This window comes from Drosophila obscura, unplaced genomic scaffold (genome assembly GCF_018151105.1).
Source record: "Drosophila obscura isolate BZ-5 IFL unplaced genomic scaffold, ASM1815110v1 contig_179, whole genome shotgun sequence".
In the NCBI taxonomy this organism is placed as follows: Eukaryota; Metazoa; Arthropoda; class Insecta; order Diptera; family Drosophilidae; genus Drosophila; species Drosophila obscura.
Window position 1 is genome coordinate 5,636,844 of NW_024542766.1, and position 13,775 is coordinate 5,650,618.

Here is a 13,775-nt window from a genome sequence, read left to right on the forward strand (position 1 = left end):
TGGGTTCCCATTGAACCGTTAACGACTCGGCATTCTTCACGGCCTTTCTCTCTCTCTCTTCTCTTTCGGCCAGGGCCGGGACCCATCCTGGGATGCAGAGATTAATTTTCGCTCGCTTGTTAATAAATTAATAAATTAAATTGCATATTTTCTCTTTGGCGGTATGCCTTTTTCACGATACGATGATATCATAAGAGTTATGTGCCAAAAAAAAAGTGTAAATTTTAATATAAATAATTTTCGCTTGATTTTCGTTTCACTTTGATACAAACAACATTCTACACACGATTTTTGCTCTCTCTCTCTCTGTCTCTCTCATGTGTCCTGACTCCTATCACTGCTGTCACTTTAGTGCTTTGAAAACTATTTTCAATCATTTTGAATAAATTTTGTGCGACTTTCTCTTCACGGAAAATGAGAATTTTTCACCTCTTTAAAGTGTCAAACCACACGTATTAAAAACGATTAATTAATATATATATACTGAGCTGCTAATGGATTTATAGGAGAGTTTTTCCCACACACTTTCTTTTTTGTTATTGTTTTTCTGTTTGCTAAATTGCAATTAATTAAAATAGAATCAATTAAAATCAAATGAGGGATTGCAGTTTAATGATTAGGAACCGTTGAAGTACAAATCATGAATAAATTATGCCACGGAAAATTATGAAATATGAATATTTTAATGGATTTTGGGAATGGGATTGAAATGAAAGAAAAAGATTAATGTTTTTATAAAATGCATTTAAAACTTAATCATTTAAGCGCTCATTAAAATCTAAAAGCTGTTATTTTATTATTTTGGATAAAAGAAAGATTTAAAATCGAATTAAAACACTGTTTATATGATTTATCAAATCCACTAAAATAAAATTCAGAAAATTTAAAGAAAAAATACATTTTAATAGAATCCAATCATTCAGAAAATCCCCAAAATTAGAGACACAAAATATGAAATATTGAAGTACTTTTTAGTGTTTTCTGCATAAATTGTTATCTGCATGGACAAGCCTCCTCCAAAAATAACCATTGAATCGAGAGCACTATCTTTATGTATGAATGTAGATGTACTCTCGTACTCGTACTCGTGACCCCTTGTGTCGGGGATCACCTCTCGTGCTTAAGGTTAATCGTTAGCCGCAATCATGAATTGCAGCTCAAATTGCGTCATACGTTAATTCAAACAGATAATCAGGTTCCGATTTCCGAGCTACGATCATAATTAATAACTAAAAAACGATGTGTAACAATTAATACAGCGAGTGCAGAGAATGTGAGTGTCATTATTCATACGCTGAGAGAAAACCAAAACTCAATAGTAAACAAAATAAATAAATTTAATAAAAATAAAAGAAATTGTAATAAGTACAAAATTAAAATAATATTTATATTTTAATTTCATTTTATTTTTAATAATAATATTAATTAATATATATTTAAATTAATGATTGGAATAATCTGAATTTGGAATAATCATAATGTGGTGCTCCTTCTGGGGATTCATTTTAATGGTATTTTTCCATAAAATACTAAATACTAAGAAACCCCCAAAAGAATGATACATTTACTTAATTTCCCGATAATTCTCTACAGAAAACCTCTCTCTTTTAATATTTCCATTAAACTTGAGAGAATAAAATTCTACTCGAAAATGCCTTCCATTTATTGCGCTCAGTGTATTTCCAATAGATAAGAAATCCAAAAGAAAAGACGTATTTAAAGCGCTCCGCGCTTATCAGCTAACCAAGCGAAAAAAAGAGCCGAGCTGCAAGAATCTCTCACACACACAGAGAAAATCGAGCGGACAGTGGATTGAGGAATAATTAAGAGTGATTTTACGAGTAATATATGGGGGTTTTATATTTCGTTTGGAGCTGACCAAGCCGACCAAGCCGACCCACCCGAGCCACACATTGGGAGAATGGAAATGGAAATGCGAAATGCGAGAATGAACATAAAAAACGGAACCGCGTGAAACGAGTTTTTAGTTGATTTTTAGCAAGCGGCAAACGCGCAACAGCAAACCAATCCAAAATCAGAAATTAACAAAAAAAAAAACAAAAACGATCCGCGTGAAATTGTGAAATACATTTTTTGGCCATAGAAAATTTTGACATGATTGCGATTAAAAATCCACAAAGTGAACAAATCAAAAGGCCTACAGCAATTGCAAGTTGGAACAAATAACCCAAAGAAAAAGAGAGCAAGGGGAGAAAGCCAAGTGAAAACTAATTAAAAAGTGAAGAAATTTCAAACCAAATTTTTGGTAGCTAAAGAAATGGCGCAAGATCTGTGGACTTTCTTTGTGCTGCTGCTGGTGTTGCTGCTGCTGTCGATATCCATCGAGGCAATGCCATCCACTTATCAGCTGAATCAGCGCTGCCCGTACCAAAGCCAATGCGATCCTTCGATCAATTGGCAGCACATCCGCAGACTGGAGAGCTATGTGCGTACAGATGTGGATCCCTGTGTGGATTTCTATGCCTATGCCTGTGGCAATTGGCGGCGCATTCACGGCGAAGGTGGCACAGCGACAACGATAAGTGAGGTACAGATTAATCAACGCTTTGAGGACCTATTTCTGCGTCTTCTGCAAGATCCACTGGCACCGGAACATGGCTATCCCATGCAACAGAAACTGCTGACACACTATCAGAGCTGCACGGCTCTGAGGAGCCCCAATTTGGGGCAGTATCTGCAGCTATTGCCACCACTGCCCTCGCTGAATACCTCGCACTGGATGCAGCTGGTCTCTATCCTGGGTCGGTATGGCTATCACGATCATTTTGTGCAGATCGAGGTGCGGCATCACAACATCAGCCAGCACATGATCTTCATACAGCCGCACAATCACAATCTCAGTCTGAATCTCACGCAGCAGATCTATGAGGCACTGCCACAGCGGAATTTGGATTTTCTGCAGCTCAAAGAGATGTTTGCTACACTGGAGGCACATCTCAATCGACTGGCCAAGCCCAATATTGCGGATGATAGTTTTCACAACCTAACGCTGGAGGAGATTCGTAGAAGAGTCCCGGAATTGGATTGGTTGGGCGCCTTGAAGCGACAGCTCAATCGTTCAGCGGTGAACGCTGATCATTCGTTTCAGGTGGACGAACTGTCGGCCATTAGGCAGCTGATATTGTATCTCAATCGGCAGGACAGACTGCTGTTGAATCTGTACAGTCTGGCTAGATTTCTCAGTCATCTGCTGCAGCTGCCACACAATCCATTGGGCAGCCTGTCCGCGTCTCCTTTGGCGTCATCGAAGTCCCTCTCCATTGCCTGCATTCGTCACATGCGTCGCACCCTCTATTTGCCCATGATTTATGCCTACGAGCGGGTGTACTATGCACGGCAGCGACCATCCGATGAGCGTGTCATCCACAGTGTCTTCACAGAGCTGAAGGATCAGCTGGTGCGTACGCTTGATCAGAACAACTTCAATCTAAACCGCGGCCTGGTGGAGGCGCTGCAGACAAAGGTGCTGGGCATGCGCCTGAATGTGGGCAATGTGCCCAGAAATGTCACAGAGGATTTCTTTTGGGCTGCCGACAGCAGCTGGACGGTGGGTCGCGACTTTCACGAGAATCATCTGAACAGCCTGCTCTACTACTATGCGCTGACGGCCAAGCTGGAGGATGCCAATCCGGATGCCGCAGAGAAGGCCATTTGGTACAGTTTCAACAATCATTCGCCCGATCTCACGGACAATATCGATGCCACGCCCTACTTTTATTGTCTGGGCAATATCATCATCATTCCGTACTCGTACGCTCAGCTGCCGTTCTACCATTCGGAATTGTGGCCCGCCATGCTCTACGGGGATCTGGCCAACACCTTGGGCCACGAGATGCTGCACGCCTTCGACACGGATCTGGTGGACTACGATGTGCAGGGGTAATATGCGTGACTACGGCGAGCAGCTGCAACAGCAGCCGCTCTATGTGGAGGCTGTCAGGTGCCTGAACGACAGCTCTGTGGTGCTGAATGAACGCACTTCGGATGTCAGTGGATCCCGCCTGGCATTTCGCACCTACATGAAGGATGCCCAGAGCATCCGGCAGTCGAATGGCAGATACTATTTCCTGCAGTTCTCGCATTTCTTTTGCGGTGACGAGGGCGACAGATACCATGACATGGGCAGCACGCGCCTCAATTATGCCTTGAGTCAAATGCCCGAGTTTTCCGAGTACTTTCAGTGTGCCAGGGGCACGCCCATGAATTCTGCCCAGCAATGCCAGTTTTGGTAGCCAATCTATAGTATATATGTATATATATATATATATATATATGTATCGATTAGTATATTTAGCATTTAGTTTATTGTTTAGCCGGTGCATAGCTTTAATTAGTTGCCTCCCCCCCCCCACAACAACAAAACAACCCCACACCCTCTCAAGTATTGTGAATAAATTTCCTTGTTTTAGGAACCTTTAACACTGTACACCTCTTCTTTTGTGTGTTCTGTTTCTCTTTCTATTTTGGTTTCTAGTTTTTGTTTGCTATGCGGCACGGCACGCATAATGTCGAGCATTGCAGGCGAAGCGTCGCAGACAAGTTAATTTTCAATTACGTGGCGCAACGTGAGCAACAGCAACAGCCCAGGCTGAAAAGTAAGGTTATATCTATGGATTACGAGATGCCTGCACCACGTGTGAAAGTAATCCAAACAGTGGATCATGCGCCAGTATTTTGTGGCGGAGAAAGAAGAATTTATCTATGGATTACGGGGTGCTAAGTGAAAGGGAATTAACCATCAAATATTGTGTGGGCTTTAGACACAAAAGTTACCCAACAATTCCGATTAGAGAATATTTTCACTACACAAAATAAATAAATTTTAAATTTATACAATATCTGCTTTCAAAGCTGTGGAAATTATTTTTTATTTTATTTATGTTATTTTTATTTTTTTTTATTGAAATTAATTTTAAAACATTATGAAAAAATATGAAAATTAAATTATAAATTAATAATTTCTTATATATAAATTAGGAGCCTTCGGTTCCCAACTTTGTACTTAAATGAATTTTAACATATATTTCAACTCCAAGCGCGTTGGGTACCCGAAATAAGTTTATTAATACAGACAAAATCGAATTTTAATGCTAACTATGAGTATTAATTTTATAAAGTGAACATTTGAAGTGTATACACCTTATATATAGACTCAACAAAGCCAAAACACACTTTCGATACCAATTGAAGTAAAAAAAAAAGCAGAAGCGGCACTAAGATTTGTTTCGTCATGCCTTGAAATCAAAAACCGGGCAGTACCTCCCAGTCGAAACACAGCAACAGCAAACTCACACAACTACTACTCACGCGAAATAGCAGAGTATGCGTGTGTGTGTGCGTGTGTGCCCTGTATCTATGTGCGTATTTCCCGGCATGCTTTTTTTTATGTATTTGCTAATTAACACGCTTCCTGCCGCACAACAGAGCACCAGCAGTCGCAGTCGTAGTCGCAGTCGTAGCCGAAGCCAACGCAGATGCTGAATGCCGATGCCGAACAAAAAGCAGGGGGAAAGATGTCGTTTGGCTTTCACTTGGCAACTTGTTGAAGGTCGTTGCGCATATTACTCATACGACGCGTGGCTTGGCGGCATGGGTATTCAAACGGTATGCCTTCACCTGGCAACCGCATTAATAGACCATTAACAACATGGCCCCGGTACACGATGCACGTGAGTAAAATGACAAAACCAAAATGGGAGTTGGGTCAACCTCAGAAATGGGAATTCAATCCCACCCCTCCACCCCACCCCACCACACACACACACACAGACGAGTCGCTGTCTAGCTGTCTAGGGTATTTGCTGACGAAGCGAAATTGCAGAAGCTTTTTAAGGGAGAGCAAAATATCAGTTGCATGAATAGAAACATCAATGAAGACTTTTCAGACTAAAGTTCAACTTGAGTTTTAGCTCAAATCAAAAGCGTTTACTGGATCTCTTAAAGATTTCACCATTAAAGCGCTCTGGAAACGTGCAAGAATTATAATATTCGTATGTTTCAGTGGATTTGTAAATACCGGAATATTTTAAGAAGCAACCATAGGAATATGAAAAAAATCTTTAAACATATTTTACAAAAAAAAAAAAAACGCAGAGTTTCTGTTCAGCTAATCGTTTCAGCATTACGTTTCGTTTATCAATCAACAGCATTACGTTTCCTTAACTATAGAATCAATCATATACATACATAATATGTATGCATGTATGTAGGGTAGGTGCATTAGGTGCATAACTTTCTGCGTATTTGGTAGAAATAAATGATAACTGATTCATTGTCGGAAATCCTTAATAAAATAAAAACTATATTAATAAAATATGGGTTCAATATTCCCCTGAGCATTCTCTTAAGTTCATTACTACTTATTCCTAATCAAAGTACTCTAACAGATCTATAAAATAAGTACAACACTTGGAATGAGTCAAGAAACTCTTAGCAATTGTACGTACTACCGATTATAGGTTCATTAGTTCCTGAATATTATCTCAAGTGCACTTCAATTGATTGGAAATCAATGTATGAGTACGAGTAGTTTAACAAATCCATAAACCATAGCTGCGGCACTTGTAATGAGTATTTCCCAAGTTTTCAGTAATCACACACACAAACACACACACACACACACACACGGAGAGAGGAAGAGAACACACTTGAATTAATGCGAATGTCTAGCAGTGTCTGGCGTTTGTCGGACTAGCGACTAGCCACTGTGTACTCGGGGGGCATTATGCTGAGTCGCGCGATTTGCTTGGGTCTCCTAACTACCGATTTCATTGGAATCGCGACCGACTGAGACGCGCGACGACGCGTGGCTTATCAGTCCGAGGGCTTGGGGCTTTTCAATTCATTCATGTAAGTCAAATTGGTTGTGCGGCAGGCAGGCAGGGCAGGGCAGGCCTGTTCAGCATTATTGTTGGGCTTTCGGTTTATAATTAAGTTTAATTTTAAATCGCTTCGCAAAGCGCAATTTGCACACATTCAAATGACGCAATCCACACGGAGAATTGTATCAGCAAAAAGGCCACAATATAAAATCTGAATCGTGCTGCTTGTACTGTTCCGCACTGTACGTTGGCGGGAATTGATGTCACATGTCACGTGTGCCCCCAATGGGTTCACTCGTTTGCTCTACTCTCTCTCTCTCTCTCACTTTCTCTTTTGGTTGCCGGCCGGACTTGTGTGTCTGTATGTCTCACACGTGTTGCATGATTGCCGATTGATTGTTGAGAGGCAATTATTATTGCGGGGGAAATGATGAAATTACAATCCATTGGATCGTCATTCGCAAAGTGTTCGACATAATGAGTTAATGTTACATAAGGCTATAAATAATTATTCTAAAGAGTTGGCAGCGGGTTTTCTGCTTCACTTTTATGCCTGATATTGTTTCACTTTTAATTGCCTCTTTTTGTTGTTTTTGTTGTTGTTTATTCCACCCGAAATTCCACGATAACCTGCACCTATACCTCCTAATCGACCCACAAAGAAAGTGTCGAGAGAACGAGCAGAGGGTGGAGTGGAGGGATCGCTGCTTTGATTTCAAAACAAAATGCGCATAATGCCGGTCGTTGGTGGCTCTACCAATAAAAATCCAAAATCCAAATCTCTGCGGCTGCGATTCTCACGTTCTGGTGTCACTGACAGCAGCGTTGGTCTGGTGGTCCGCTCGTCCGGTGTCTGATGTCCGCCTGACCACCGTCTGGTGTCTGATGTCCCGAATGTTTGACAGTGTGTCCGTCCGTTCTGTACGACAGTCTAGTTAGTCCGCAAAAACCCCAAGCCGCATGTGTTTATTATATAACACTCTCTGTATTCGTATCTGCCTCGCGCGCTCCCGCTCACCCTCTCTCTCTCTAACAAGAGTATTTTTTCAGCGACCACAATGTTTGTAAATGCTTTTCAACATTTGGTGGGATTTTTGTGGATTGGTTTGTCTGCCATTTTGCTGTTGTTGTCTCCTCCATGTCCCTCTGTTTGTTTGACTAACTATGGAGTTGTGTCCTATCGGTGCGACTGATTTTTGTCGCTGCTTCTGCTGCTGCTTCTGCTGTTGTTGGCATCATTGTTATGCCTTACAAACAAGACAGACAGACAGCGAGACAAACAACGGGACAAACACCGAGACAGACAGACACACGTGCTGATTTTCACACGAAAAAAGTCTCTTTTTTTAGTTTGTTGTTGTTTTAAAATGAGTAATTGGAGAGCAGAAATAAAAGCAGAGTTAATAAAATGTAACTTTCGCTGATAAAACACTTCTTAAATATATTGTTAATTTTTTTTGTTAAATTAAGAGCATCACACATTTACAGAACATTTATTAAAAAATTAATCAAATGGAAATTGAAGATTAGATAAAAGATAAAGATTTAAATAGAAAAAATACTACAATACACTTACCTTAGTTATCTAAATACATATACATTTATGTACATTAAAAAACATTAATAAAACGAAGAAGCTTGTCTATGACAATATCTGAAAGAAAAAAAATGAAAAGAGCACCGAATTAAATATATCTTTTTATATACTTTTCTAAATTTACTTATTGTAAAATTTATTATCTTTATTATGCTCATCAGTATAAACAATAGTCTAAAAAGGCATTGCTAAGTTTTACAGCACATAAATATATTTTTAGTTGATGCAAAAATGTTCCTTTGATTACTCGCTTTTTGTAATAGTCTTAAAAGTAATGTTTTATTAGTATATTTATTAATCCAGATATACACATCATCATTTCCCCATTTATATGTACAATTTTCTCTGAATTAATTGCCAACTTTGAAAGTAGATAAATGTAGGCAAAGTTTATGATAGCTTCATCTACAACCCCTTCCAAGTTTCAAAATCAATCAGTAACATATGCAATCTTCATATGCAATACATGGCTAACAGCTACGAGGAATAAACATGGCTTGAAAGTGCATCAATCATCAAATAAAAGCAGAATATAAAACCATCAAACCAATGCAAGAGTTTTTTCCACACTATGGTGATAGCGGGTGGAGTGGGAGTAAACAAACACACCATCAAATGGGGCAGCAAAACGAAGGGTGGTGCATAACCAATTCAAACGTACATATTTTCCAATGCCGACAAAATATTTCGGCGCCCGAAAGTATGCAATCATATATTGAAATTTTGAGCGTTCTCTGCGTGTGTTTGCGTGTGTGTTTCTCTCTCCCTCTCTGTGCGAATGTGCATGTCTGAGAGTACATATATCTATATGTGTTAGTGACTGCAATTAACTAACAGACAAGCCGTTAGGCAAAGCAATTTTGATGAGACACAGTTTGCGGATATGTGTAGGAAAATGCAGATGGAGAGAGAGGCAAGTCAGGCTTTACAGAATATTCTGACCACTTGATTAATATGCCAACTGTAATTATGTCTCTCCCTGTGTGCATTGGTTGCAAACATCAATGCAATGCACACAACACACACACACACACACACACACACACACACAAATATACAGTATCTGCGTAACAGAAACATTTTCCAATATCGAAACGTGCTTGAGAGGCTTCCTCACCTCCCCCCAAAGTTGTTCTGCCATTTTAATTGCCGCCCAAAAACGGCGGCTGTCATTTTTTTTTGTATTTTGTTGTATTCCCTTCTCCTCGTTTGCATGTTAATTAGTTTTACCCCGCGCCTGCCATCGCTTAAAAATTGAAAGAAGGAAGCCGACAGCATGAGGAAAAGTCACGAAAGGGACGCGACTATGACGATGACGATGACATCACAGATGACTTTAAAGTTATCGTTTAAAGTCACAAAATGAGGGAGCAACTGATGAAGCAAGTGATAGACGGGGTCGTCTATTTAAGTACAAATATGTGCGCGGAAAAAATATATGTATACAAAACAAAAATATAATATTATATTTGATGTTTCGAATAAAGGATACCCCCGCTACGAAGAATGTTAATAAAGAATGCGAATTCAAAATCTAGATATATGTCTATGAACCTCATATGAATCTTACATATATCCGAATCACGGAAAACAAAATTTTGTATTAAATAAGTTGTGGAAGAAATAGTTTCCTCATTCTACTAAAAATCCAAATAAATAAAAAATAGATAAAGAAAATAAATAAATAATAGGCATAAATACAACTAATACACAATAATAAAAATAAAATTTAAAAATTAATACAAATAAAGTAATAAAAATGCAATCGATATTATTTATGGTATTTAGGTTGATATATTATCCCCGAATATCTAGAAAAGTTTGGGTGCCACTCCTTATTCTGCCTAATATATGTATGTAGTTAGCCGATAAGGATTTTAAGTATTCCCCTTTATATACTCAAAACTGTGGAAACCCAATACTCTTCGATTCTTTTTCCAACCTACAGATCCGAGATATTACGATTATCTCTAGAGCTCCTGTTTCAAAGCTATAATAATTATTCCGCCTTCTTCACCTCCCTAACAACAGACAATATACCCCTAAATACCAGTTGTACCCTGTATGAAAACATGTACTAATACTCGGAAAAAGACAGAGGCGAACAGAGGAGACAATACACACACACAAACATATCAGTGATGGTCGCCGCCGCCGCCGCCGCCGTTGCTCATGTTGGCCGCCGTCTCTCATGTTGGCAAACATATGAAATGGCAAAGTCGTCAGGCTTGATTATTGTCAAACAGAAAAGCGAAGAAAGACGTGGGACAGTTGTCGACAACATCAACAAGAAGATCCGCTAAGGCTGCAGCAAGTCGAAATCAAATAGCAAAATGGTTATAATAAATAAAACGACACTGTCAATACTCTAAGAATTCATCTCCGTACTTACGCCAAGAGCACAAATGGCATCCCAGAGATTTGAAGTTTAAGGAGCGTAGCAAAATACCCCACACCAGATGTAAGGTATACTCGTACTAGAGGCAGCTGCAGCAGCAGCAGCAGCAGCAGCAGACACATCCAACGGTCGCTGGGGCACTTCGACTGGCTCGTAAAGTCAAACGATGTGAGGACTCGGCACAAACACTACACCCACACACACACACACACACACACACACATACACACACATACACATGTGACCTGTCAGTAACACTGGCATTTGGCAGGAGAGTTCAGACTGAGACTCCTACGAGAGTATTCCCTGTCCTGCCCTGCCCTGCCCTGCCAGGCAGTCGGCTATCTTACAACATTTTATCGCCAAAGCTCCTCTCACTGTGGCTTTTATTTGTCAAACAAAGTATTTTTATTGGCTTTTTTTTTTTTGTTTTTTTTAGGGGAAGCGAAACTCTCTGCCTCTCAGCTGACATGGGGCATACACAACCGTGGGAATACATCCGTGGGAATGGGAATGGGAATGGTATTGGTTGGGGCGATGTGTTGTCTGCTAAATACTCGACACTTGGTATGTGATTGAAATAATGCCTTGGCGATAATCCTTGTCTTATTAAACCTTCATGGCAACACATATGCCACTCCTAGATTTGGGTCTGGCAGGTGGATATACATACATATATAAATATACTATACAACGCGTGTGACTGTGACCCTTAATAAAATTAAAATCACTTGCTGTTGACATTTTGACAGCCATTTGCTCCTGCCTTTTTCTTATTAACAAAATTCTGTGCAAAGGATGTGCCCCAGTCCTCTCTACAGAGAGGTCCATTTCCTGGACAGTAATTTCCTAAGATTTCAGCTGAAAGATAAGGTAACTTTAATGAGGTATCCGTTAAGGTAACTCTGGCCTTCACAAACAGAGCATAAGCCTCGCACGCAAGTGTTATGATACAACATTAAATTTCTGGTAAAAACAAAAAAATTTCGTTGGCAAACAAATTTGTTGGGAGGTTTCTTTTACAAAATTGTTTGCATTATGGCCAGAAATTAGTGAATCAAAAGAAGGCGGGGGTAGGCCTCCTCATCCTCATCCTCATCGTCCCCTCATCCGAGCCCCTCCTCAAGAGTGAAAAATCGAATGCAAACAAGAAAATTGGTTGGCAGGATTGTGTCTGATATGAAAATGCGTCAACATAAAAGGCAGATTCGATTAACTCTCACGAATGGCGGCAGGGCGGGCGAGGATTGTGGATGGCTTTGAGATGGGGGTACAATACTGTGAAATCCAATCAGTAGCCCCACCCACAGCCTAGCACCAAAAAATGTGGATGGGTAGGGTGGGGAAAGCGGCATTGAAAATTAGGTAAATTACCGCATGTGCTGGTTGCCACACTCCTGCCTTTGCCACTGCCTCCTCTATCTCTGTATTTATCCCCAGTGCCAACAAAACCGCGACACACCGCAAATCGCGACCAACCAGAGGGTACGGCTAGAGATACAGATGGTGCAGGGGGCTTCAGATACATTTGGAAGAGGCCTTCAGATACATTTGGGATGAGAGGGAGACAGAGAGGATATATAGGGACCGCAGGCGAAACAAATGAGGGAGTAGGGGATGCTTATGAGTTATGTGACCGTCCCCACCCACACCCACACCCACACACAGTGCAAACATTCAAATTTCGATTATCCAACAGGAAAACGCCTGCCTGTCCGCCTGTCTGCCTTTCCGCATGATTTAATGACTGATTTGTTCATATATTAAAAGAATTTATTAAAATTGCACACACACACACTATGGGAGGGGGCAGCCAGTTCTCTTTCCCCCCCTTTGCACAGACAGAAGTCAGAGGTCAGGTGGGGCGAGAGGAAACACCGCCAACATACCAAGCGTCCCACCCACCATGCAAGTGGGTGTACCATCCACTGGTACATTCATAAAGCGCCGTTGGCGATAAAGTTAATTTGCTGATTACAAAGTAACCTCGTTGCCATAATTTATGAGACAAGGTGATAAGGGGAGAGAGAGAGAGAGTCTGTGTCCGACAGAGGACTAACTGCAAATGCGCTGCGAATGGCCGAAGATATGGAGAGGATCTTCTTCTGATATGAATCCAGACTAGAAGAGCGTGAGAGAGCGCTTAGCTACGACTGGGGCGGGATTTTATTCATTCTAAATTGATGAGAATTTAGTAGATAATGAGCTGATGATTATTTTAATTTTAATTTAAATTCAATTATAATTAAAGTATCAATCGGTGGTCCATTTGTTTCAGCTACAAATAAATCCTTCCATTAATTTTGCGCTAAAAATAAATGAATCTACTACAAAACTCATTCACCCAATATTCGCATATGCCGCACTTTCCACTGTTTTATCACCTACAGTTGTGGCACTCAAAACATAAAAAATAAATTCACTAAAGCTGCGTCGCTGACCAAGCGACTCCTAGACGCTAGACGGGTAGACGGTGTCCTGGCCGCGGGGCGTGCGCGGCTCCAAAGGACAACACAGTGCCACCTAATTACCGCAAAAACGTTGTTGTCGCAGATTTCTGTTTAGATATTATTAAATCATGCCAGTGCACACATGAGTGGCCTAGCAAATTAGAAACATTCAAAATGTATAATAAAAATGCCATACATTTCAAGAGACGGGCATATATACATCTGTATGTAACTTTGTGGCACCAGAGAGATGCGATTGTTAGGGTGGTCGCAAAAATATGTCAAGCTTATTATGATGCCATTACTTATGATTTTCTGCCATGTATTGTTCTCAATGTAGTTTAGCGTTCATTGCCGCGTTTTTCACACACTTTTGCCACTTGTACTGCTTGACGCCTTGCACATGCACGCACTCTCACTCTCCCAAAAAAAAAACTTAAGCTGGTCCCGTTATTTTAATTCGCCTTCTTTTCACTGGAAACAAGCGT

The 13,775-nt window shown here is 40.4% G+C and overlaps 1 protein-coding gene across 1 annotated transcript; it reads left to right on the forward strand.

Moving 5' to 3' along the window:
* The first annotated feature begins 2,005 nt into the window (after nucleotides 1-2,005).
* Nucleotides 2,006-4,411, forward strand: LOC111082872 (neprilysin-4). Its single transcript, XM_022379106.2, is given in 2 exon segments — nucleotides 2,006-3,898; nucleotides 3,900-4,411. Coding segments are annotated over 2 exon segments (1,974 nt in total). The 5' UTR covers nucleotides 2,006-2,278; the 3' UTR covers nucleotides 4,254-4,411.
* The last annotated feature ends 9,364 nt before the right edge of the window (nucleotides 4,412-13,775 follow it).